The sequence below is a fragment of the Pleurodeles waltl genome, chromosome 4_1, assembly GCF_031143425.1.
Source record: "Pleurodeles waltl isolate 20211129_DDA chromosome 4_1, aPleWal1.hap1.20221129, whole genome shotgun sequence".
Classification (NCBI taxonomy): domain Eukaryota; kingdom Metazoa; phylum Chordata; class Amphibia; order Caudata; family Salamandridae; genus Pleurodeles; species Pleurodeles waltl.
Window position 1 is genome coordinate 182947884 of NC_090442.1, and position 24809 is coordinate 182972692.

The following is a 24809-nucleotide window of genomic DNA, read 5'->3' on the forward strand; positions in this document are numbered from 1 at the left end:
TTTTTCTTTTTTTTTTATCTCCCACCTGTTTGCTTCTTATCCCATTTTTGGTGAAGGTGGGTGGGTCACATGTGAATTAGGAAAACTCTTCAAGCAGCAAAACTACCTCTACAGGTAAGAAACCATTTCGTTTTGCAGCATGAATCCTTTTCTGGATTCACATGCTGTGCATTAGATTATACAGACGTATTCCCTTCTCTGGGCTGGCTGTGGTGAAATGTGGATGAGTTGGCAAATAGGTGTCATAGTACCTTCTGTCGTACTTGTGCCTCTTTGTTCATTTGAATGTCCACACAGTAGTGTTTTGCGAAGGATATGTGCTGATGCCCAGATCGCTGCTGCGCAGATCTCCTCGATAGGTATGTTTGCCAGATACGCCAGTGTGGCGCCTTTCTTTCTGGTTGAGTGTGCTCTGGGTTTTGTAGCTAGTTGTTTCCACGCTTTTGCGTAGCAGATTTGGATGGTGGCAAGAATCCATCTCTGGCGATAGTTGCTTTGGATACTGGCAAGCCCTTGTTTGCTTTGGCAAATAACACGAAAAGCTGGTTCTCCCTGCAAAACGCTTTAGTCTCCCGTAGATAGTACATTAGGGCCCTTCAAACACATCCAGAGTGTGGAGGGCTCTCTCTGCTTGTGTATTTGGCTCCTGGAAGAAAGCCAGTAGCAGTATGAACTGAGGGTTAGTTCTGAGGACCATCTTGTCCTTGGTGTATCTGTCAGTAGAGTTCTTGTACCGTTAGTGCATGCAGTTCGCTGACTCTGCATAGCAACTTGATTGCTATTAAGAAGGCTGTCTTTAGGGTGAGTGATTTTAGATCAGATTTGTGCATGGCTTCGAATAGCTCTGCCATCAATTGCATTAACAGGATGGTTCAGGTTCCATAACTGTGTTTGTGCTGATCTTGGTGGTGCCACTCTCTTTGATCCTTCCAGATCCTTCTACGAATCTCTTTACAACTGTGGAAGTAAAGAGACTGGCTCCTGATGTGCCCCTAGTGTATGCCACTGTTGCTGCCAGATGTACCCTTATTGAAGCATAGGTAAGGCCACTGTCGAGCAGGTGGGCGAGGTATATTAGTACTGTGTTCTGGTGTGTCCTTGAGTCTATCTTATTGTTGGCTGAGCACCAATGGATGTATCTTCCATTTAAGTGCGTAGCATTTTTGTGTGCTTGGCTTCCTTGCTTCCCTCAGGATGTCCATCGTCCTTGGAGAGAGTTGTAGGTGGCTGAACTCTAAAAGAACCCAAGCTGCTAGTCTGACTGCGGTTGGTTCCAGGTGATAGACTTACCCGTGTTGTATTGTCAGTAGATCCTTCACTGGTTTAAGTGAAATCATCTGTCCCTTGGACATCTCCAGTAGATCAGAGTACCAGGTCTGCCTTGCCCATTATGGGGCTATGTGGATGATTTTGCTCCTTGAGTCTCTGGGCTTCTCCAGCACCCTGTGGATTAGGAGAGTTGGAGGAAAGGCATATAATATTTCCCTGACCAATTTATTGACACAGCATTCCCCTTTGACCGGGGGTGTGGAAACCTGGAGGTGAAGTGCTGGCATTTTGCATTTGTTGCCGTGGTGAACAAGTCTAGTCTTGGTGTGCCCCAGGTGTTGAAAATCCATTGGATGACCTCTTGCTTTAGTTCCCACTTGTGTAAGCTGTTCTCTTTTCTGCTTAGTTTGTCTGCCTCTGTGTTGAGTGCTCTTGGTAGGTGAATCATTTGAAGAGTTATTTGGTGTTGTATACCCAGTGCCAGATGGCTTGAGCTAGCTGTGACAGGGTGAAGGATTTTATTCCCCCTTGTTTGTTCAGGTAGAACATGGTGGTTGTACTGTCCGTCTGTATCAGAACTGTTCTGCCTGTCATGTGTGTCTGGAAGGCTTTTAAGTCTAGGAAGACTGTCTTAAGTTCTAGATAGTTGGTGTGCTTGAATGCATCTGAGTCGTTCCATAGGCCACGTACCATCAGAAGGCCTGTGTGAGCTCCCCAGCCCTTGTGTGAGGCATCCTATGGTATGTTTACAGTTGGAGCTGGTGTCTTGAAGGATCTCTCTATGCTCATGCTTGTTGTGTTCAACCATTGCATCGCCCTCTGCACCTTTGTTGTATCAACCACTAGATCCTCTCAGCTCCCTGTGGCTTGTGGCCATTTACTGCAGATCCATTCCTGGATGGACTACATGTGCAATCTTGCATGAGGTATCAGTGGTATGCAAGATGCCATCATGCCCACGAGTTTCATGACAGTCCTCACTGTCGGAGACTGACCCGTCTGGTACAGGCAAGTTTGTTTCTCAATGGCTTCTAAGCTCTTCTGGACTGGGTAAGCCCTTGCCCTCCTGGAGCCCAGTGTGGTTTCTAGGAACGCCTTTACTTGTTGTGGTTGCGGTGATGACTTTTTCTGGTTTATAGTAAACCCCAGGAGCTGTAACGTGTGTATGATCGTTTGTGCGTTTCTCCTGCATTTGTTCCTTGATTGTGCCTTTATTAGCTAGTCATCCAAGTATGGATAGACGTGGATCCCCTGCCTTCTTAAGTGTGCCGCTACTGCAGAGAGAACCTTGGTGAATACTCTTGGCACAGATTTTATGCCGAAGGGCAGCACTGTGAATTGGTAATGTTCGTAGATATTTCTTGTATCCTTGTTCACAGGGATATGTAGATATGCATCCTTTAAGTCTAGGGTGGCCATGTAATCTCCCTCCTGCAGTAGTGGGATTATTTATTTTAAGTTTATCATCTTGAAGTGTTGTGTTCGTATGAGGTCTAGGATTGGCCTTAAGTTTAGATCTTGTTTTGCCACTAGGAAACATGGTGAGTAGTTCCCTGTACCCCTTTCTTGTGCTGGCGCGAGATCTACTGCTCTTTTTAGGAGTAATTCTTTCACCTCTGTCCTGAGCTGTTTTAGTTCTTTTCCGTTGAAAACAATCACACCCTTGGAGGTCTCTGTGCAGGCTGTTTGTTTAGCTCTATGCAGTATCCGTGTTGGATGATATTTAGGATTCATTTGTCCGTGGTGATGTTCCTCCATTCTTGGAGGAACCCCTTGATTCTGCCCCCCCCTCTACTGATGTTATGTGTTGGGTGTCATTGACCTGACAGTCATTTGTTTGCAGATCCTCCTCCCCTGGGGGTTTGTCCTCTTTCTCTTGCTGTTCCTCAAAGGGCCATCCTGCTAGATGTTGCCATTGTCGGTAAGGCTGCGGGGCTGTGTGTTTGAAAAGAAGATCCTAGTTACTGACTTTGGGTCTTCTCATGGGGGTGCCCCTGAATTGTAGAGAGCACCTTACTCTTGCCGTTTCATTGTCTTTCTTTATTTAATGCAGGGTGTTATCCACTGCCTGTCCAAATATGGAATCCCCTGTGAAGGGCATATTTTCTGCGATCCTGAGCCAGGAGTGTCTCCTTAGGGTGGTGCCTGTGCACATCTGTCTGCTGGCTGTATCCGCCGCATCTAGTGCTGACTTTAGGCATGTATTGGCGATGCCCATCCCTTCTTCAATGATCGCCTTGGTTCTCTTTTTGCAATCGTCAGGGCGGTGTTGGATGGGGTCTTCGATTTCCTGCCTTTGCTGGTGTCCGTGGGAGCTGATCAGGGAACTGGAGTTGGATATCCTCCATTGTGTGGCGGCCTCCCTTTCCATTTTTCTTCCCACAAGGTCCAGCCTCTTACTCTCTTTCTCAGGTGGTGGAGACGTCGAGGTAGGCGCTTTGTTTCGCTTCCTTGCAGAGGTCACAATAACTGAGTCTGCAGGCCCATTTCCCTTGATGTATTTAGGTTCCTGTTGGGAGTGCTTGTATTTCTTCTCCACTCTGGGCGTAAGAGCTCTTGCATTAGCTGGTTCCCTAAAGGCCTCCTTGCCCTGATCCAGGATGCTGGTTTCCCTTTTGGGGTAGCAGTAGTGTTTCTAGGAGGAATCCCAACCGGGTGGGGGTGGAGTGGGTATGGAAGAGGTGGAAGGGGAGGGATTTGGGGAGAGGGCGTTGGTGCGGCGAGGTCTCTCTTCTTCTCTCACCGCTGCCTTCGAGGGTAGGGTTCATTCTTTTTTCTTTTGGTACAAAAACCTTAAAAATATGTATTTAAAAAAAATTGGAGTTCCTCTGTCGTGCTTTCAGACCCTCACAGCAGAAAAAGAATCTGAAGATGGAAGTCACGCACAGGAACTTCCAGGGCGCCGTCTGACGTCACACAGGGAACGGAGTAAGCACCAAATGGTGGTTAATGATGCCCCAGAAGAATAAAAAGAAGAAAAGACTAGAACACAACTTTCCGGAGCCAGCCACTACATGGCAGAATAATGCACAGCATGTGAATCCAGAAAAATATTCATGCTGCTAAAGTCACTGTCTTGTGGTGGTGGTAGCACCATGTGGGGAAGCGCCTTTGCCTACCCTTATAAGAGCCTCGGGGAGAAGTGTGTTGACCCAAGCCACATTGATATGAGGAAGAGGCTATAGAGGATGTGGTTTTGGAGTCCGCTCGGTAGGTGGAGTGGCGAAAGGACTAGGTGTTTGAAGTGCACCCATAGATTTTGCAGTCTCTGAATCTTAAAAAAAAAAATTCTAGAGCCAAATCAACCTGGGGACCAAAAAGATGTTCCTTATTGAACTGGACGTTCAATAGGCTTTGTTGGACCTCTAGCATAATGCCAGCTATGTGGATCCAAGCATGGCACTGGAGTAGTATGGCAGTATTTATTCCCCTAGCAGAGGTATCTGCTGCATCCAACGCACAACGGATGGAAGTGTTGGAAATCAGCTTGCCCTCTGCAACTAGCTGTTGCCCTCTCTTTTAGTGCTCCTGTAAGAGGTATTGGAGGAGTTCCTCCATTGCGTCCCAGTGGACACAGTCATAGCATGTCAGCAGCCCCACAGAATTAGCAATACGCTAATGATTGGCGGACTGTGCGGACATCCATTTAGTAGAGGCATCTGCTTTCCCTGGCAGGAGGTGGAGCATCGCAGGCAGCTTCGGAAGTAGCCCTCTTACACCTGTTGGGAACAACTAGCGAGTCTGGCAGAATTTGTCCCCTGATATAAATAGGGTCAGATGGAGAGACCTTGTATTTTTTGTCGACCCTGGGAGTGATAGTTCTAGCTCATGCAGGGTCTTTGAAAATCTCCACTGTATGCCGCAGCATACCTTTAAGCCTAAGGAAATACTTGTTTGCCCGATGTGTTGTAGAGAGAGTCTTGAAGAGGAAATATTCTTCCAGAGGCTCTTTATGTAGTTGGACATTATGAGATGTGGCAGTTCTGGCACTGAGCTCCTGATATGAAGTGGAGTTATCAGGAGGAGAAGGTCTAGCAGGGTATAAATCAGGTTTGGTATCCCCTTGAGGGTCAATGTTGTATGGCGTCCAAGGATCAGCAGGCAGAGGTGTGGTACAGTGTGTATCATCCCCTGTCCCATGTCCATCGATAAATGAGTGTGGGGGGGCCCCTAAGGCGTATTGTCCAAAGGATCACCCTGAGATTGTGGTGGAGAGGGTGAAGGTTGTGGAGGGAGGGGTGGAGGTGGTGGTGGAGAAGGAGGTGAAGAGGGTGGTAAAGGGCTGGTGGCCTTGTCAGACTTCCTCTTTTTTGATGGCATTGGCAGATCAGTCTTCACCAAAGTAAAGTTAGCGCTTGGACGATGGTGGAATAGAGACTAAAGGTTTTGTCAGGATAAGCACCTTTTGAGGCTGTATGTGGATTTGCCCCTGGCGGGCATCAAGTTTTTCCTGCAGTTTATGGAAGATTGGTTCCACTGGAGTGCCAGGGTGGGAGCTTGGAGCCGGTGTTGAAGGCTTTGGAGCCAAGATGGTTTTACGTTTTGGTGCCGAAGAAGTCGGTGCAGAAGATGTGAAAGGGATCGTTGGTGCCGAAGGAGTCTGCTCTGACTATTTCGGTGGATGTTTCGGCACAGAGCCCGAGGTGTCTGAATCGTTTTTTTCGGTGCCGACCTTGGCCTGCTGCCAGTGGTGGCCCAGAAGCCTCTTATTCGGTGGAAAGCAAATGTTTTTTTGGGTTGAGGATTAAGGGCTTCTGTACTCATGGTAAGTTGACCCAGCAAAACATCCTGCATCTCAAGGTCGATGCCTGAAAGGAGAACGCCTCTTCCTCCTACACAGAGGCCTCAGGGAGTTTCTGTTCCTCTTCCTTGACATTCTAGTGGCCGAAAATATCAGGAGTTTCCTCAATGTCTCTCCGTTGCACTCCTTTTCAACGTGCCTGGCAGTCTTGGAGAGTCTTCTCAGAGTGAAAAGAGAGACAGGCCTTGCAATCCTCCTCCCTGAAAAGGGTGTTTGTTCCATCAGCATGACATTTTCTGATAAAGTCGGAGGTGATGGAAAGGTAGGCCCTGAAGGGAAAGGCCTGAAGGGCCGCTGATAAAACATGTTGATCCGAGGAGCAATAGTTTTCAGAAAATCGATACACAAGATAGGATACGCATTCAAAAACAGTCCTGACAAGGGTATGGGTGAAGCACGAACCTAAAGAAGCTCGATGGTAAAAAGAAACCAATCTAACAATAGAGTCGACGCCCATGAGCATTATCATCAAGAGGAATAGTCACTCTACCTCGTGACTCGAAAGACTTTGTTGAAGAAAAACAACTTGGTCACACCCGGACCCAATATTAGATGGCAGGAGTACGCAAAGCACATGTACCTACAGCCACACATGCCATCAAACAAAGTTCTGATCTTGCAAGAAAACTGGGCCAGTTACTCTCAGTCGGTGAGCCTTTCCATTAGATTACACTTCTTTAGGGATACAATGTGTGCACCCTCTCCTCCCAATAGAAACCAGAAAAAAGTGAGATGCACTAATTCAGCTAAATTACTTTATTAACAATTTATCAAGATAAAATTAGATTTCTGCATCACACTTCAGCGCAAACAGCTTCTTTCCAGTATCATGGAGGCAGATATATTCTCCACACAGGCTTACAGATGTATAGGTATTTTGGATATTAGTAGCTCTACGTTCCTCACAAATCTACTGGGAAACAAAGCTTTTCAAATCGTTTTACTCAAAATATTTAATTTTATAAATGTGCAAATATGCACATACTTATTACAAGTTAAGTGCAATATAGAAGTTTTGTCTTTTGCCCAAACTCTCATAGAACTTCAAAAAAATGCAAACTTCAGGAACACAATTATTCTAAAGAACATCTAAACCTTGTGATCCATCCCAATCTCCTCTGAGAAGTTGAAATTACCCGAACTAATGGGGTCGTATATGGAAAACACAGGTTCTCTTTGCACATTCCAACCAAACTATAAACAGCAATTCAGATTTCCTTTAAAACGACCCCAAACTCAGGATTTATAATCTATAAAAGATGGCACACAACTTGTTGCTCCCATTGATAAATTGACTGCTCTTGATCCTGATTTAAAGTGGGATTGCTCCAGGGCTCTTTGTGGTTGTCTCTGGCTAAGTCTATGGATGATAGAGCAAGGATTAAAGAAGCCAGTAAAGAATACAAGGTTGGAAGTCCTACTCCGAGTGATTTTATGACAGTCTGCATTTTCAACCCAAAAGGGAGGCTCAACTTCACTTGTGAACTTTAAAAATGCGGTAGATACTACCAAAATTACATGTGTCACTGCCTCTGCATTTGATATGGGAAGGCTCAGGGGTATAAAACAAACAAGTAATCTGAAATGGTTTACCAGAGAAGGCAATTATTATATCCCTATTAATAGCAATAAAAACGTATCAGAGCCCACAAATGTATAGGAGCCATAAAGTCCACTGGAACCCAGGCCACGACACAGTGTGTGGGTCAAACCCAAATAAAATTTTAAAAAACAGGTTGAGCTCTTGGGATCACTTGGCTGATATGCCCTTTGAGAAATCAAAAGCACAAAGTACATAACTGTTAGCAAGATACAGATAGCGGATCTGGGTAAAGCCAGTGCACAAAACACTCACACAAGGAAAAGTAAAGAGAATAATGACATCTTCACTGAAACAACTGTAGTAAAAACTAAGATATTGCCTCGCAGTGTTTAGCCAGCTTTCTAGCTCTATTTGGAGTGCCAACTCTTCAGTGAAGATGGGCTATGTTTTAAGTTAACAGTACGTAAGAACTGGACATGTTTTTCTGGAAAGCAGTTCTAACTGGTTTAGAGATCAACAGTTATGTCACATTTCGATTTTTATTAAAATTATCTACCTAATGATTTCCCACTGCAAACGCTCAAAATAATTTTTGATCACGTGGGGACAAACTCTTAACATTGCTAAAAGTGAAATATTTTCAAAGGCATGAGAGTAGTTGCTCAGTGAAGGTCTTGTGGCTATACAACACCTTATAACTTTGAGGTGGAGGAAATGCAAAACTATTGACGATATTTAAAAAAAAAAAGTTTCAGAATTTTCCAGAAATTTACGAGCTGTATTGGATGTTCAGAAATCAAATCTTTCCTTTCTCTTCAGGGGTTATAATATTTTGCAACAAGATTATTTTCAAAGACTGCAAGGTACTTATAGAACTAATTGTTTCACTGACAGCAGATTTCAAAGTATGTGTGTCCTGCTGCAGCACTACCGTGTTACAAGGTCGACGTGTTGTACTCATCATTCTGAAAGCTTCTCAGTTGAGGCCACTCCGCATACTACCCCAGTTGTTTAATGCAGAGGGCTTATCCATATACTTGATCAGGTACTCTGGATATATTTGGTGCCTCTCAAAAACCACAAAGATGGAAGGATTGGATTCGCTGTCCACACAGCTGTTGTAGGCGCTGGTTGTCTGGGAGTTTTTGTTAGGCGGTCGGAGGTAATTATTTTTCCCCCTGACAAAGTCACCCACCAGAACCCGGGCAACAAACATTATTCGGGTGTCGGAGTTTGTGAGCTTGCTGTAGTTGTGAGAATAGGAGGCATCCCTCGCAAAGTAACTTCCTGCAGTGAAAAAAAACAATCATTTTTTTGTTTCTGCCACGTATATAAGACAGAAAATTTGTTCACTTTTATTCTGACAGTATGTTTCCGCTCAACTCATATTTCAGAACAGAAAAATTATTGGAAAATTCTATATTACTCTCTCATGAAAACACAAACTATTTTAAATTCCAAACTGTGAGTAAACCTGTGTTACAATATTTCAGTTAATTCCATTCATAAAGAGTGCAAATTCAGTTAGCCGTGAGGTTTTCTTAGTCAGATATTCTAAACATGGAACAAAAAACTAAAAAGGGCCATTTAAGCAGACAAAAGTAAACAATACTTAAGTTATCACAATTAAAACAAGAAACTCAGGTGTGAAACATGAATTTACGTAAATTCAATTTCAAAAGATTTTTTCCTGCATACATTCCCATAAAATTCAAAACAAAAACATTAATAAATCCACCATATCCAATGAACCAGAGAAATAGTTAATTCCCCAGGTGGTGGTGGTGCTCTGTGTGATATGGTTATCGGCCACAAATTGTCTAAGGTGCCTTTACCTCCTAGAGTTCAGCATCAAGGGAGAATGGTGGATTTAGTTTGAAATACTGAGCAGGGATTGTCGACTAAACTATAGTCAAAATACTGAGGAAGAAATGCTGAGGGAGAAAGTGCATACAGCTAAGTCTAGATCTACTAATCTTAACACCTACGTACCACCTTGAAGATATATATGGAAAATGTCACTTACCCAGTGTACATCTGTTCGTGGCATGAGACGCTGCAGATTCACATGCTGTGCATTATCCTGCCATCTAGTGTTGGGCTCAGAGTGTTACAACTTGTTTTTCTTCGAAGAAGTCTTTTCGAGTCACGGGACAGAGTGACTCCTCCCTTTCGGCTCCATTGCGCTTGGGCGTCGACTCCATCTTAGATTGTTTTCCCCGCAGAGGGTGAGGTAGGAGTTGTGAGTATACTAGAGGTGCCCATGCAATGGAGTAGTAATGTATGTACCTAATGTGTATTAAAATAATATTTATTTACATATTTACAATTTTCATGCAACTAAAAACGGCTACAGGCTACCGGGGAGGTGGGAGGGCACATGTGAATATGCAGTGTCTCACGCCACGAACAGATGTACACTGGGTAAGTGACATTTTCCGTTCGGTGGCATGTGTAGCTGCAGATACACATGCTGTGCATAGACTATCAAGCAGCAATCTCCCCAAAAAGCGGTGGTTTAGCCTGTAGGAGTTGAAGTTGTCTGAAATAATGTTCTTAATACAGCCTGTCCTACTGTGGCTTGTTGTGTTGCTACCACATCTACACAGTAATGCTTAGTAAATGTATGAGGCATAGACCAGGTGGCTGCCTTACAAATTGCTGTCATAGGTATATTTCCAAGAAACGCCATTGTGGCACCTTTCTTTCTAGTGGGATGTGCTCTTGGTGTAATAGATAATTCTCTTTTTGATATAGCAAGTTTGAATACATTTAACTAGCCATCTGGCAATGCCTTGTTTGGATATAGGATTACCTTCATGAGGTTTTTGGAAAGCTCCAAACAATTGTTTTGCTTTACAAATTTGTTTTGTTCTGTCAATGTAATACATTAGTGCTCTTTTTATGTCTAATGTATGCAAGGCCCTTTCAGCTACTGAGTCTGGTTGCAGAAAGAAGACTAGGAGTTCCACAGTTTGGTTTAGGTGGAATGGTGATATGACCTTTGGTAAGAATTTTGGATTTGTACGGAGAACCACTTTGTGTTTGTATAAAGGGTTCTTGAATAGTAAATGCTTGTATTTCACTTACTCTTCTAAGTGATGTGATAGCTATTAGAAAGGCTACTTTCCAAGTCAGATATCGCATTTGACAAGAATGCATGGGTTTGAATGGTGGGCCCATGAGTCGTGTTAATACAATATTAAGGTTCCACAGAGGTACTGGTGGTGTCCTTGGGAGTATGATTCTTTTTAGTCCCTACATAAATGCTTTAATGACTGGGATTCTAAAAAGTGATGTTGTATGTGTAATCTGCAGATAGGCAGATATTGCTGTGAGATGGATTTTAATGGAAGAGAATGCTAGATTAGACTTTTGTAAGTGTAATAAATAGCTTACAATGTCCTTTGTGGAGGTATGTAGTGGTTGAATTTGATTAGTGTGGCAGTAGCAAACAAATCTTTTCCACCTGTTTGCGTAACAATGTCTTGTTATAGGTTTTCTCGCTTGTTTAATGACCTCCATAGACTCTTGTGTAAGATTTAAATGTCCGAATTCTAAGACTTCAGGAGCCAGATTGCTAGATTGAGGGATGCTGGATTCGGGTGTCTGAGCTGTTGTTTGTGTTGTGTTAACAGATCTGGTCTGTTTGGTAGTTTTATGTGGGGTACTACTGATAAGTCCAACAGTGTTGTGTACCACGGTTGGCGAGCCCAGGTTGGTGCTATAAGTATTAGTTTGAGTTTGATTTGACTTAGTTTGTTGACCAGATAAGGAATGAGTGGGAGAGGGGGAGGGGGAAAAGCGTAAGCAAATATCCCTGACCAACTGATCCATAGAGCATTGCCCTTGGACTGAGGGTGTGGGTACCTGGATGTGAAGTTTTGGCATTTTGCGTTTTCTTTTGTTGCGAATAGGTCTAAGTTTGGTGTTCCCCAGCAGTGGAAGTGATCCTGTAGGATCTGGGGATGTAGTTCCCATTCGTGAGTTTGCTGGTGATCCCGACTGAGATTGTTGACTAACTGATTCTGAATGCCTGGTATGTATTGTGCTATTAGGCGAATGTTGTTGTGAATTGCCCAATGCCAAATCTTTTGTGCTAAGAGACACAGTTGTGTTGAGTGTGTCCCCCCTTGTTTGTTGAGATAGTACATTGTTGTCATGTTGTCCGTTTTGACAAGAATGTGTTTGTGGGCTACTAGTGGTTGAAACGCTTTTAACACTAGAAATACCACTAGCAGTTCCAAGTGATTTATGTGAAGTAGTTTTTGTTGATTGTCCCACTGACCCTGTATGCTGTGATTGTTGAGGTGTGCTCCCCACCCAACCATGGAAGCATCTGATGTGATAATAGCTTGAGGCACTGGGTCTTGGAATGGCCGTCCTTTTTTTAAATTTATAGGGTTCCACCATTTAAGCGAGGAGTGTGTTTGGCGGTCTATCAACACTAGATCTTGAAGTTGACCCTGTGCTTGTGTCCACTGTCTTGCTAGGCACTGTTGTAAGGGCCACATGTGCAATCTTGCATTTGGGACAATGGCTATGCATGAGGACATCATGCCTAGTAGTTTCATTACAAACTTTACTGTGTAGTGTTTGTTTGGTTGTATGCTTGATCTTACATTTTGGAACGATTGGACTCTTTGTGGACTTGGAGTGGCAAGTGCCCTTCGTGTGTTGAGTGTTGCTCCCAAGTATTGTTGTATTTGGGATGGTTGCAGATGTGATTTTTGGTAGTTTATAGAGAACCCTAGTTTGTGTAGAGTTTCTTTGACGTATTGCTTGTGAAAATGAAATTGTTGTTGAGTGTTGGGTTTTATTAGCCAGTCGTCCAAATATGGGAATACATGCATGTGCTGTCTCCTTATGTGAGCAGCTACTACTGCTAGGCTTTTCGTGAATACTCTGGGGCTGCTGTTATTCCGAACGGTAGCACTTTGAATTGATAGTGTATGCCTTGCATTACAAACGTTAGGTATTTTCTGTGAGAAGGATGGGTGGGTATGTGGAAATACGCATCCCTGAGATCCAATGCTGTCATGTATTCCTCCTTTTTTAGTAAGGGAACTACGTCCTGAAGTGTTACCATGTGGAAATTATCTGATTTGATGAAGAGATTCAGTGTTCTGAGATCTCATATAGGTCTTAACGGTTGGTCCTTTTTTGGAATCAGGAAATATAGTGAGTAGACGCCTGTTCCTTTTTCGTGATTGGGAACGAGCTCTATTGCTTGTTTTTGTAGCAGTGCTTGGACCTCTATTTGTAATAGGTCGAAGTGTTGCTGAGATAGTCTGTGTGGTTTGGGTGGCACGTCTGGAGGGAATGTTGTGAATTCTATGCAATAACCATGTTGGATAATTGATAGGACCCATGAGTCTGTGGTAATATGTGTCCAGTTATGGTAGTATATGGTTAGTCTCCCCCCCCCACTGGTGACAAGGGTTGGGGTGTTGTGACATTGAAGTCACTGCTTGATCTGGCTTGGTTTGGTTGGTTGGAATTTTCCCCTTCCTCTTGGGAATTGTCCTCTATAGGAACCACAAAACCCACCCCTTTGGTATTGTGATTGATAGGTGGGTCTGGTTTGAGAGGTGGAAGTTTCTGATGTTTGTTGTCGAAACCCCCCTCTGAATTGTGGTTTCCTAAAGGTGCCTCTGACTTGTGGGGAATAGAGCGCGCCCATGGCTTTGGCAGTGTCCGTGTCTTTTTTTCATTTTTTCAATGGCTGTATCGACTTCCGCCCCAAACAACTGCTGTTGATTAAACGGCATATTTAACACCGCTTGTTGAATCTCTGGCTTGAATCCAAAACTTTGCAGCCATGCATGTCTGCGAATGGTTACAGCAGTGTTGACAGTTCGTGCTGCGGTGTCTGCAGAGTCTAGTGCGGACCTTATCTGGTTGTTAGATATGGCCTGTCCCTCTTCCACTACTTGCTGGGCATGTTTCTGGTGTTCGTTGGGCAAGTGCTGTATGATGTCTTGCATCTCCTCCCAGTGAGCCCTGTCGTAGCGTGCAAGTAGGGCTTGTGAATTGATTGGCTGCTTGTGATGCCACTCGCTTGCCTGCAGCGTTGAATTTCCGACTTTCTTTGTCAGGTGGTGGAGCATGTCCTGACGATTGAGAGTTTGCTCTTTTCCTTGCTGCCCCTACAACCACCGAGTCCGGTGTAAACTGCTGTGCTATGAACACTGGATCTGTTGGGGGTGGCTTGTACTTTTTTTCAACTCTAGGCGTGATAGCTCTTCCCTTTACAGGTTCCTGGATGACCTGCTGCGCGTGCTTGAGCATGCCTGGGAGCATTGGCAGACTCCGAGAGGATGCGTGGGTGGATGCCAGAGTGTTAAAAAGGAAGTCATCCTCCACTGGCTCTGTGTGCATTGCTACGTTGTGGAACGTAGCTGCCCTGGATAGTACCTGCGTATATGCAGTACTGTCTTCTGGTGGTGATGGCTTAGTTGGATAACATTCTGGGCTGTTATCCGATACTGGTGGATCATATAAATCCCATGCATCGGCATCATCCTGGGTCATCCCAGTATGTGTGGGTGACTGCATTATAGGTGTTCCCACTGGTGGTGGTGATTTGTCTCTAACAACCTTTGCCTTAGGTTGCATTTCAGTTTCCTGAAATGCAAGCTTCCTTTTCGATTTGAGTGGAGGTAAAGTCTGAATCTTGCCAGTCTCTTTTTGGATATGTAACCTCCGTTGTGTATGGTCAGGTTCTTCCATACCTAACTCTTGCTCGAATCAATGTCTTTCTTTGAGTTGGCAGGAAAGTCCTTGCTCTTCTGTATAAGAGCTTCTTTTCAGCTCAGAGGCCGCTTTTTTTGGTACCGAAGTTTCAGTTGTTATAGACTTTTTCGGTTCCGAGGAGATCTTTCAGGGTTTTGTCGATTCGATCGCTCGGTGTCTAAATCGTTCGGTGCCGGAATCTTGACCGGAGTCGGAAGTCTTCGGCAACTCCTTGGCCTTTTTCGGTGCCAATGTTTGGTCACCTTCCTTTCGGTGGGTTAAGCCATGGCATGCTGGCGGTGGCGTCCCCATGGCCTTAAGTGTTTTGGTGTGACCCTGAGTTTGGGACGGGGCAGGTTTACTCACGGTTCGTTGCACAGTCGAGGGTCGTTCACCTTCGGATTCATCCGAGTCAGTCTCTTGGATGGAGATACTTTCCTCTTCTTCGACGTTGAGCTGTTCTTTCGGTTTCAATGCAATTTGCAGTCTTCTTGCGCGTCGATCCCTCAAGGTCTTTTTCGATCGAAACGCGCGGCAAGCTTCACAAGTATCCTCTCTGTGTTCGGGTGACAAACACAGATTACAGACCCGGTGCTGGTCTGTATAAGGATACTTTGCGTGACACTTAGGACAGAAACGGAAGGGGGTCCGGTCCATTAGTGTGGGGAGACGGGTGTGGTCGGGCCGACCAGGCCTCGGTGAAGATTGGAAGCCCTGAAGGGCCGCTGAAACAGTCTTGATGTTGGTGACGATACACTAACACTAACCCGGTACCGAGCGATAACAATACAGTCAAATTTTCAATACTTTAGCTAACTTTCCCGATTCGAAATACGGAGCGAAGAGGAACACATCCGAACCAGATGGCGGAAAGAAAACAATCTAAGATGGAGTCGATGCCCATGTGCAATGGAGCCGAAGGGGAGGAGTCACTCAGTCCCGTGACTCGAAAAGACTTCTTCGAAGAAAAACTACTTGTAACACTCCGAGCCCAACACTAGATGGCAGGATAATGCACAGCATGTGAATCTGCAGCTACACATGCCACCGAACATATATATATATCGTCAAAGTACATATAGGTGGGGTTAAGTATGGTAAACCTAGACATGCTTGTATATACTTCCTAGTTGACATTTTGACATTGCACTGACATTCCCTGTTTGATATTTCGTTATCTCCACTAGAATGGTGGGTCCCATGAGAGAAACTAAGGCTTTGATTTCTGTTAGAAAACAGCTTGTTAGAATCCCTTTCATAGCGTCATGGGGCAAGTAGAGGTTACTGGGCACAACCATGGGGTTTGTGGCCTTTTACTCCTGCGGTCTGTAGGAAAGTGCCCTCTTTCTTCGCATGGTTACCCCCATTTTCTGCCTGCTGTCAGTGTGTTTGACTGTGCTTACAGGGGTCCTGCTTATCAGGGCCCCAGTGATTATGCTCTCTCCTCATGTAAGTCTCTAGTATATGGTACCTAGGTACCCAGGGCATTGGGGTCCGAGGGGATCCCTACGGGCTGCAGCAGTTATTCTGCCACCGTAGGAAGCCCATGCAAACTGTTCTGCAGGCGTGCCATTGCAGTCTACATGAAATGGGTGCAGGCACCCGTTTCCAATACAGGTCACTGAACAAGGTCACTGTAAGTCACCCCTATGGAAGGCACTCTCAACCCAGAGGGCAGGGTGCAGGTACCTGCGTGTGAGGGCACCCCTGCACTAGCTGAGGTGCCCCCACAAACTCCAGATCCATATTACTGGACTTTGTGAGTGCAGGGATGCCATTTTACGTGTGTACTGGACAGAGATCACTACCTATGTCCAGCTACATAATGGTAACTACAAACCTGGGCATGTTGGGTGTGAAACATGTCGGAATCATCCATTCACTCTGGAAGCTCCTTAGAGGATATCCAGCATTGCTACCACCAGTCTTACTGGGTTTTCTGAGCAGCCCAGCTGCTGCCACCCCTCAGACAGGTTTCTGCCCTCCTACTGCTTGATCTGATCAAGCCCAGGAAGGCAGAATAAAGGATTTCCTTTGGGCGAGGGAGTGAAATAGGTGTGACTGGCTTGGGAGGGGTAGCCTCCCCAAGCCACTGGCTTGCTCTGGGGTGAAACTGGACAATGGAAAGGCGAGTGATCACTCCCCTATCCATCACCACCCTAGGGGTGGTGCGGAGAGCTCCTCCAGAGGGTCCCTGGGTTCTGCCATCTTGATTCGAAGGTTGGCAGGGAACTCTAGGAGCATCTGAGTGGCCAGGCCAGGCAGGTGATGTCAGAGCCCCCTCCTGACAGGTGCTTACCTGGTTAGGTGAACAATCCCCTCTTTCAGGGCTATTTAGGGTCTCTCTCTTGGGTGGGTCCTCAGTTTCAGCTTGCAAGATTCCAGCAGGACTACCTACAACCTCTGCTTCAACTTCTATTGGCCGCCGGAACTGCGACTGGAATCTCGGGAACAGACAAGCTGCTTCCAAGAAGAAAGGACTCTTCAGCAACATTGTTTCCAGGGATCCTGCTAGTTTTGCAACAATTTCCTCGCCATGCATCCTCAGAAGACTGCAACTCTTCAGCCTGCACAAGAAGGAATCTCCCTTGGAGTTAAGGAGTCACTCCCCTGCAACCGCAGGCACCGACAACAAGCGACGACCGGCTGCGTGGATCCCCTCTCCTGCTCAGCTGTGTGGATGCTGCATCACGGGTAGTGGTCCGGAGTAGTCCTCTTGGTCCTCTCTGCCAGCTGTTCAACTTTGGTGGAGGTAAGCCATTGCCTTCCCACGCAGGACAGTACCCCCATGCACTATGTCTTTTGCAGCTGCCAAGGCTTGCTTGCATCTCCTCCAAGGGATCTCCAGGTGACGTATAGCTCCAGCCCCCACCAGTCCATCCTGCGAAGCACAGCCTCCTGTGTGGTTTTTCTGTGACGCAGGATCCTCTTTTGTAGTGATGCACGGGCTCCTATTGAGACTACTGTATCCCAGTCCTGTGGGACTCCTGTGGGTGCTCCTGTGGACTCTACGACGCTGAGGGTCCCCTCTGACTCCTGGGTTGAGTCCTCCTGGGCCTTGCTGGTCCATGGCAGCACCTTTTCCACTAACCATGAGTTTCCCTTTGCCAAGGCTTGTTGGTGAAATTCCTGCACCGACACCCGTCTGTAATCTTCCTTCCAGCTTGGGACTTCATCTGCATCCATCAGGAACTCTTCTCCGGCTCCAGCTCCAGGGCTGCAGTGCTGACCTGTTCTTTATCACCGTCAACCAACTCCTGCATCCACAGCTGAGTGGGTAGTAGCCTCAACTCCTCCTGGACTCCACTGTGACTCTTGGACTTGGTCCCCTCTCTTCACAGGTCTTCTTTCTTCAGGAATCCACCACTGTTTTTTTTGCAGGCTTGTCTGGGTGAATTAGTGTATATATTTAGTGTATTACTTACCTCCTAAGGGTAGGTCACCTGTCTAGTATTTTGTGGTGATTTCTGCCAAAAATAAAGTATCTTTATTTTTGTACAACTGAGTGTTTTCATTCATGTGTGTAAGTGCTCTGTGACTACAGTGGTATTGCATGAACTTTGCATGTCTCCTAGATAAGCCTTGGCTGCTCATCCACAGCTATCTCTAGAGAGCCTGGCTTCTAGACACTGCCTATAGTTCACTAAGAGGGGATACCTGGTATAAGGTGTAAGTACAATAGGTACCCACAATCCACCAGTCCAGCTTCCTACACTGTCCCAAGGCCCTACCTGCTGGGCCCAAATACTACCCCTTTCAGCACTTGACTCAATGGTAGCACGGGTTGACTAGTTCAAGGCTCTTTGAGGGATATGTAGGTGTTTAACGCATACACAGGCACAAGACTCAAAGTACAAATAGTAACGGTATAGGTGGATTATCCAGTCAAATATTTGCTTTTATGAAAAAAGGAGTATTTTAATGGAAACAAAGCATAGCAACAAGAGACTAAGGGGGTTATTCTAACTTTGGAGGAGGTGTTAATCCGTCCCAAAAGTGACGGAAAAGTGACGGATTTACCACCAGCCGTATTACGAGTCCATTATATCCTATGGAACTCGTAATACGGCTGGTGGTATATCCGTCACTTTACCGTCACTTTTGGGACGGATTAACACTCCTCCACAGTTAGAATAACCCCCTAAATAATTCCCACAGCCTATTAAAGTTGGGTGAAATCCCAGAGTCCCTCTTTACCTTCTAGTGGGGTTCATTATTCCCCATTCAATAATAAAGACGATTCCCAGGTGTGGGCCACATGAGTCCTCACGCACCAAAAGTCTAAGTCAGCCCTTATGAATTAATACTAGCTTAATTAATATTAGCTTCACTGTGGTTCTGCTTGGCACAAAGGGGTCACAGGCCTCATCTCGCACATTGGCAATGGCTTTATTTTCATGGTGCTCCCCACACACGGGAGTCACAGACTTCAATTATGAGACAAGCGATGGCCACACCTTCACAGTGGTCCCCCCTTTCTGACTCACAATGGTCGCTGGCTTGAGTCTTGGTGATATTGTCTCCAGTTGAACCTGGCTTGTCAGTGCCTGTGCTTTTGAGAACTTGTGGACTCATGCTTCCGCCTTTATAATCCAAATCCAGACAAGGATGTGATTGAGTGTCTGGTCCTTTTGGATATTCCTGTAGTGGGAGCCGACATCTTTGAAGTACCTTCTCTTCTACTGTGTCTTTTGTCAAAGGAACAGTCTGTCACAGCAGAAGTGGCTCCAATTTTGATTGACCCACCACACAGGCCAAAAATGTAACCGAGAAAAACACTTGGCTGTCAGTGTCCACTGAAATATGCCCCATAAAGGTTCAAAGGCCTAAACCTTCCCTTCTGTACCGATTCCCTTGTCCTACAGTGCCAAAGTTATCAGACCCACAATCTCTCTGACAATGAGCCCAAGCCCCAATACCCAGTAACTCTTCCTGGAATCAGAGACCTTTCATGAGAACACATGATAATCTGCTCACCTTCATCTAGTGGGTGTGTTCCCACCCCACAGGAATGACAGCAATTCACATTTCCTGTCTGGTGGGTTGCAGTCCTCACCACAACTATGCTTTCCAGGCCCCGGGTTTCCAAGATGGAACTCAGAAGCATCCATGTTATGTACCATGCACAGGCACACATAAATCCCCACACACACAATCACAATGTAGGCCAAGGATGTGTTAAGTACATAACAGTGGAACTTTATGACCACAGGCACCATTCCCGTGACACAGGTAAAAAGGTCTCTTCATAAAACTGATTATTACTAATCACAAAACATGTATGCTGCCACAACCGCCCTAATGACACCTAACTCCTGGTTAAGGCAGTAGTCCTCTACCATTACGAGGGTAGCACTTTGTGTGCCCCTCCCAGTCTCACGAGGGATCCAGATATCCATGCAGCTGGGGCACTCACAGCAGCAATGCATGTCTTCACCATGCATGGCAATTTTCCATCCCAACACCGCTTTGTTTTCCATTCCCCATTAATGTCGCCATACAGAGGAACCCCAGTACAACTGCGTGCTGGAGGTAGCAGTGTGACAGGACAAATTAATCTGTGTGCTGTGAAACCCTACAGTGCATATTTCAGTGGATATTGCTGAAGGTGTAATAAGTGCTCTTCCTGTCTTGTACATGTACAATACACCCTCTGTGTTGTGTTCCACCAGTAACACCGTGTCCCTTGAGCATCGGCACATTCTTGTACATGCCTCCCATGGCTCAAATGCCATGATTCACTTTACGTACATCCTGCAAAATAACAGCATGGAATAGCATCTGTGAGCCCTCTCCCAACAGTGGCCCACATAAGATCAGCGGGGGAAGGCGATTCAGCAATCTTCTCCCTGTAGGGAGCCACATAAGAGCATGGATGGAGCATCGGCAAACCATCTCAATCAGAAGCTACAGTCAGAAGCAGATATGCAAGCCTGGGCTAAAAATGCTTAATTTCATGTAATCATGACACGAGTATGGGTAGGGTGCTCACAGCACAAGAATGTGCTCCATATGCTTGTTGCTACGAAACACAGCAGTGACAGCCGCAGCACTGAAAATGTCAGTGGGACGTTAACAAATTTATGTGAACTTCTTTGTCAGTGCCTGTGCTTTGGAAGCACTTGGAGAGGGACTAGCCCACCACCTCACTGCTCTCTTCTGCAACAGGCCCACTATCTCCTGCTGAAGGAACCACAGATGGTCCTCGAATATAATTCTCTAGGATACAGGGAAATTACTGTTGGAAATGTGGAGTGTGTCTCTAATCCACAATCAATGAAGATTTAACCTTCCAGGCTTGCGGAAATGAGGACGCCCAACCTCTCATCAGCAACACACGCTCTTTCACAGCTAAACTACTGTTGCTTCCTTGGTGGTGTGGAGGAAGAAGAGTAGGAGCTGGCAGTCACATCCCTTGCCACTGCCTTTATATTGTCTGACAAAAAGGCTGCGCTGCTGAGTATTGAATGATGCTGTTTGGTCTGGAATCCTCTGCCAAAAGGCCTGGGCTTCCAAAAGGAATAAAAAAGTTTAGACACTTGATGCCCTAGAGATCTTGCTGTGGTTCTACCCTCTTTAAAATGTGTCCAATTTCTCGCCAAAGTGTCTCTTCCCACTGAAAGGCATATCTATCACAGTGTTTTCCACATGAGCAGGGAACCATGTGAAGCGCTGATAGGCATGCCATCTCAGAGCTACACAGGAACCCATTGCTCTTGTGACTCTGTCTGCCCACTCTGAGGTTGTGGTCGGATGCATCCTGTCCATCGCATACCACCTCTGCAAAATCATTTTAGAGGTGTTCCAGCAAATTAGGAAAAAACAATGCTGACATATCCCAGAAAGGATGAGGTACTGACGCACAAGCATGCTGTGTTTGTAGCACCAAATTACCAGTGGAAAAAGCTTTCTTCTCCAACCCTTCCATATGTTTTGGCTCTGTCTGGAGAGTGGGGTAGGAAAAGCTCCTGGGTTCAGTCTGGAGGTGGAAGTGGCATGGACTACCAGACGCTCTGGGGAAGCGTGTCATGACAGAACAGCTGGGACTCTAAGTGCCATACAATAGCAACATACTATTTTGTGGTTCACAGCAGTACATGATGTGGACTTTGATCATAGTTCCGTTTATTGCTTCAACCAGGCCCTCAATCAACAGAAGTAGTAATTCCGCTGTAGTAGGAATCTCCTGCAGCATATGTCTAAGGATGTTTGGTGTGTACTCCACTGTAGGGAGATGTTGTTCCAACACTTCAGCCCTCTTTTTAAACCAGCGTGGAAGGAGGAAATCTCTGCCAGTGCTGTGCCTATTTCAATATTGGGAGAGGTATCCAGTCCCCTGGTGTTGTGCACGGGCAGCAAATCAGAGACATCAGAAAGGGCAAGTGCCTAGTATCCAAATCCGACCCAAAAAGAATATGGATTGTCTCCCATTAGTAAGAGTAATGGGATCCCTATCCCTGGAATTATCCTTTTCTAGCAGGAGTTGTGGAGTTCTGAATCTCACCTGTTTTAAAGGTGGCAACATTGATTCTTGCAGTGGAGAAGCAGCCATTCGCCAAAAGAGACAAAGCCAGCGTCAGATTGGAGCTACTGTTTCTAAAGATGTTGGAAATCACAACTTCATCTGGGCTCTGCTCTAGAGCTGAAACCAGGTGACACTGGAAGAAACCGGCATGGTGCTAGGAAAGCACTCAACACCGATGGTGATATGCCGAGTGGAGCCCTGTAAGGTCCCATGGGGCCAGCTAGAGGTGACGAACATTCTCCCAAAGCTTGTCAAAAGGCAGCTGGATCTGCAACCGTAGTTGGTAACTCAAGGTTCACAATTGGCAGTGGAGGCTACATCAGAGTCTGCACCAATGGTGGTGATACCCGAGGAGATATAGCCATTAACTTCAGTTCTCTGTTCTAAGGAGTTATAAGTTTGTAAGACTGTCAACACTCCAAAATCTGCCATGAAAGCCAAAAGCCTGATTTCAATTTTGTTGTGAACTGAAAGAAACTATGCTTCTAGACTGATGTAGGAAGCTGGCTCTTTATAAAGTGGACCAGAATGAGGTACACGGTGTACAGAGTCCAAGCAATTCCCAGAGGTATCACAGAGGCACAAAGGTCATCCCCAAATGCTCTCTTTTTGGGTGAGTGGTCGAGCAGTTAGGCATATCAGAGGGTAATGCTAAGCATGTAAGGCACACACTCATACAGTGAGACACACACTCAAAGAAATCCAATACCAATTTATAAAGATAACACATACTATTATATACATTTTGATACCAAGATCACCGGAATCGTGTGAGTACATTTGGAGTTATGAATTTTTACAGTTTTCAAAAGGTGACGCTGCAATTTTTGGAGCAGTAATGTTATCCTATGGGGGATAACATATACTGCATACTGGTAGTTAGCAAAGACTTACAAGACCAATCTTCTAGGGGTTAAAGTATGTACAGGGCAAGGTCCAAAACGGCACCAACAGGTCACTTTGGGAGGCACTGGGCCACCCGGGTGCAGAGGTGCTTTTCATGGTCGGGTGCCCAATGTTATCCTATGGGGGAAAACGTACTGCATGCGGGCTCTTAGTGACGACCTACAGGACTGTTCTTCTGGAGTTAAGGTAAATATGGGGCAATGTCCTAAGCAGTACCAACAGTTCATATCGGGGGGCACCGAGGCGTCTGGGTGCAGAGGTGCTTTTCAGCCTCGGGTGCCCAATGTTATCCTATGGGCAATGACTTACAGGACTGTCCTTCTGAACTTGAAGTGAGTACGAGTCAAGGTCCCAGGCCACACCAACAGGTCACCTCGGGATGCTCTGGTGCATCCGAAGGAGAGGTGTGTTATGGCATCGGGTGTCCAGAACACCTATCCTCTCCATCACTTGACCACCATAGCCAGTTTCTCTTTCGTACAATGGAATTCTTTTATGTATGTAATATGTATGTGTCGTCTCCTAAGATAGGCTTAGACCCTGGGTCACCTCACCGGCGCTGCTATACCCTTAATGTTCCATGTCAAGACATTATAAGTTGTTGCCATCACCATTTGCAGAGATCCATAGGCAGGACATCAGTATAACTGGCCCTGTCATCCCCCACCACTCCCTTCCCCTCGGCATCCCTCCCCTACCAAAACCACAAACAAGAACAACATTTTGCAACAATAACACCCTTCCCCTCAGCTTGGACTACAAACGCACATCATGCCACAACCACCCCCCCACCACACACACAATGCATCCAGCAGCCCAACAGAAGGCACATTACACACATAATATCCTTATGGTAAGTCTCTGGGGCGTGTGGGACAAAGATATGGTTCTTGTTGCTGGTACTACAGGCCCTATGTGCAGTAGTTGCACCCCTGTGCAGAGACTACACAGGAGAGTCCGGGGCCTGCTGAGCAGCCCCACACCAGCATATCGCAGCAGGCATTTACCACATGCACCTAAACAAATCATAGTTCCGTCATCTTCCATTGTGACAAGCCCTCTGGCGCGACTGTCCTGTCATCTCCCAAACTGGGGGCACCCGCTACAGACTCCAAGTCAATCTCGGGCACTAGGATCTCATGCCTGTTCGCACAGTGACATGAGATCTCTGCCACTACCAGTGCCAGCTCCCTGGCCACCTGCTTCGCCAATGGGCATGTATGTGAATGGCGGGGGCAAAGCAGCCTGCTCCTGCGCTGATTGTCACCCCCTTAAACATTTAGGGGTTACGCAACACCCTTAGACCTCAACCACTCCCAGGGTTCCTCTGGTGTTTGGAAGAAGTGGGTTGCATCAGAGTCTACCTTTCGCAGTCAGGCCGGTAATAGTAAAGCATAAGACATTCGGGGTTGCGCCTTGTTTTCTCTGTACATCTGCAGTGTAGTCTGGGTAGGCCTTGATAAGGTTACCATTGTACCACAAGTGGCCTTTCATCCGAACAACTGTAGCAGGAGATCCTGGTCTCTAAAGTCCAACAAACGGGCTATCACTGGAAGCGGGGGTGCCCCCAGATGGGGCAGTCGGCACGGGATTCTGAGCACTCTTTCAATGGAAAAGAACTTCAGAAATTTATCGGCCAAGACCATAATCAGCCAGTGTTCCAGAAATAACTCAATGTTTGGGCAGCCCTATTTCTCTGTGAAGCCAAGCAGGTGGATATTGTTACTCTCGGAGTCTTCTGTTCGCACCCAAAGCTCTCACACCTCCTCCTTTAGCGTCTTCAATTGTGTCTGTATAGTCGCCATTGTACGCTGCATGTACGTCAATGAGGACTCTGCGTCATCCATCCTGTCTACCAGTTTAGCATGGTCAGCCTGCAGTAGTTTCCACTTATATTGCCTGCAGGATTTTGTCAAACAGCTCGGTGTGCTTCTCCAGAGTGGCCTCCAACTGACGGATTGGGTCCATCGGAGAAGGGGAGGCCATCAGCATCTTCAAGATGGTTTTGAAAGGAGGCGGCTTGAAATCTT

At 46.0% G+C, this 24809-nt stretch overlaps 1 protein-coding gene across 1 annotated transcript in view; it reads right to left on the reverse strand.

The window, feature by feature from the left end:
* Nucleotides 1-6811: 6811 nt before the first annotated feature.
* LOC138287526 (protein mono-ADP-ribosyltransferase PARP12-like) overlaps nucleotides 6812-24809 on the reverse strand; it is a 266656-nt gene continuing 248658 nt past the window's right edge. Inside the window, exon 12 of the mRNA XM_069227998.1 lies at nucleotides 6812-8900. Coding sequence (XP_069084099.1) covers nucleotides 8590-8900 — 311 coding nt within the window. The 3' untranslated portion in view covers nucleotides 6812-8589. The remainder of the gene's footprint in view (nucleotides 8901-24809) is intronic.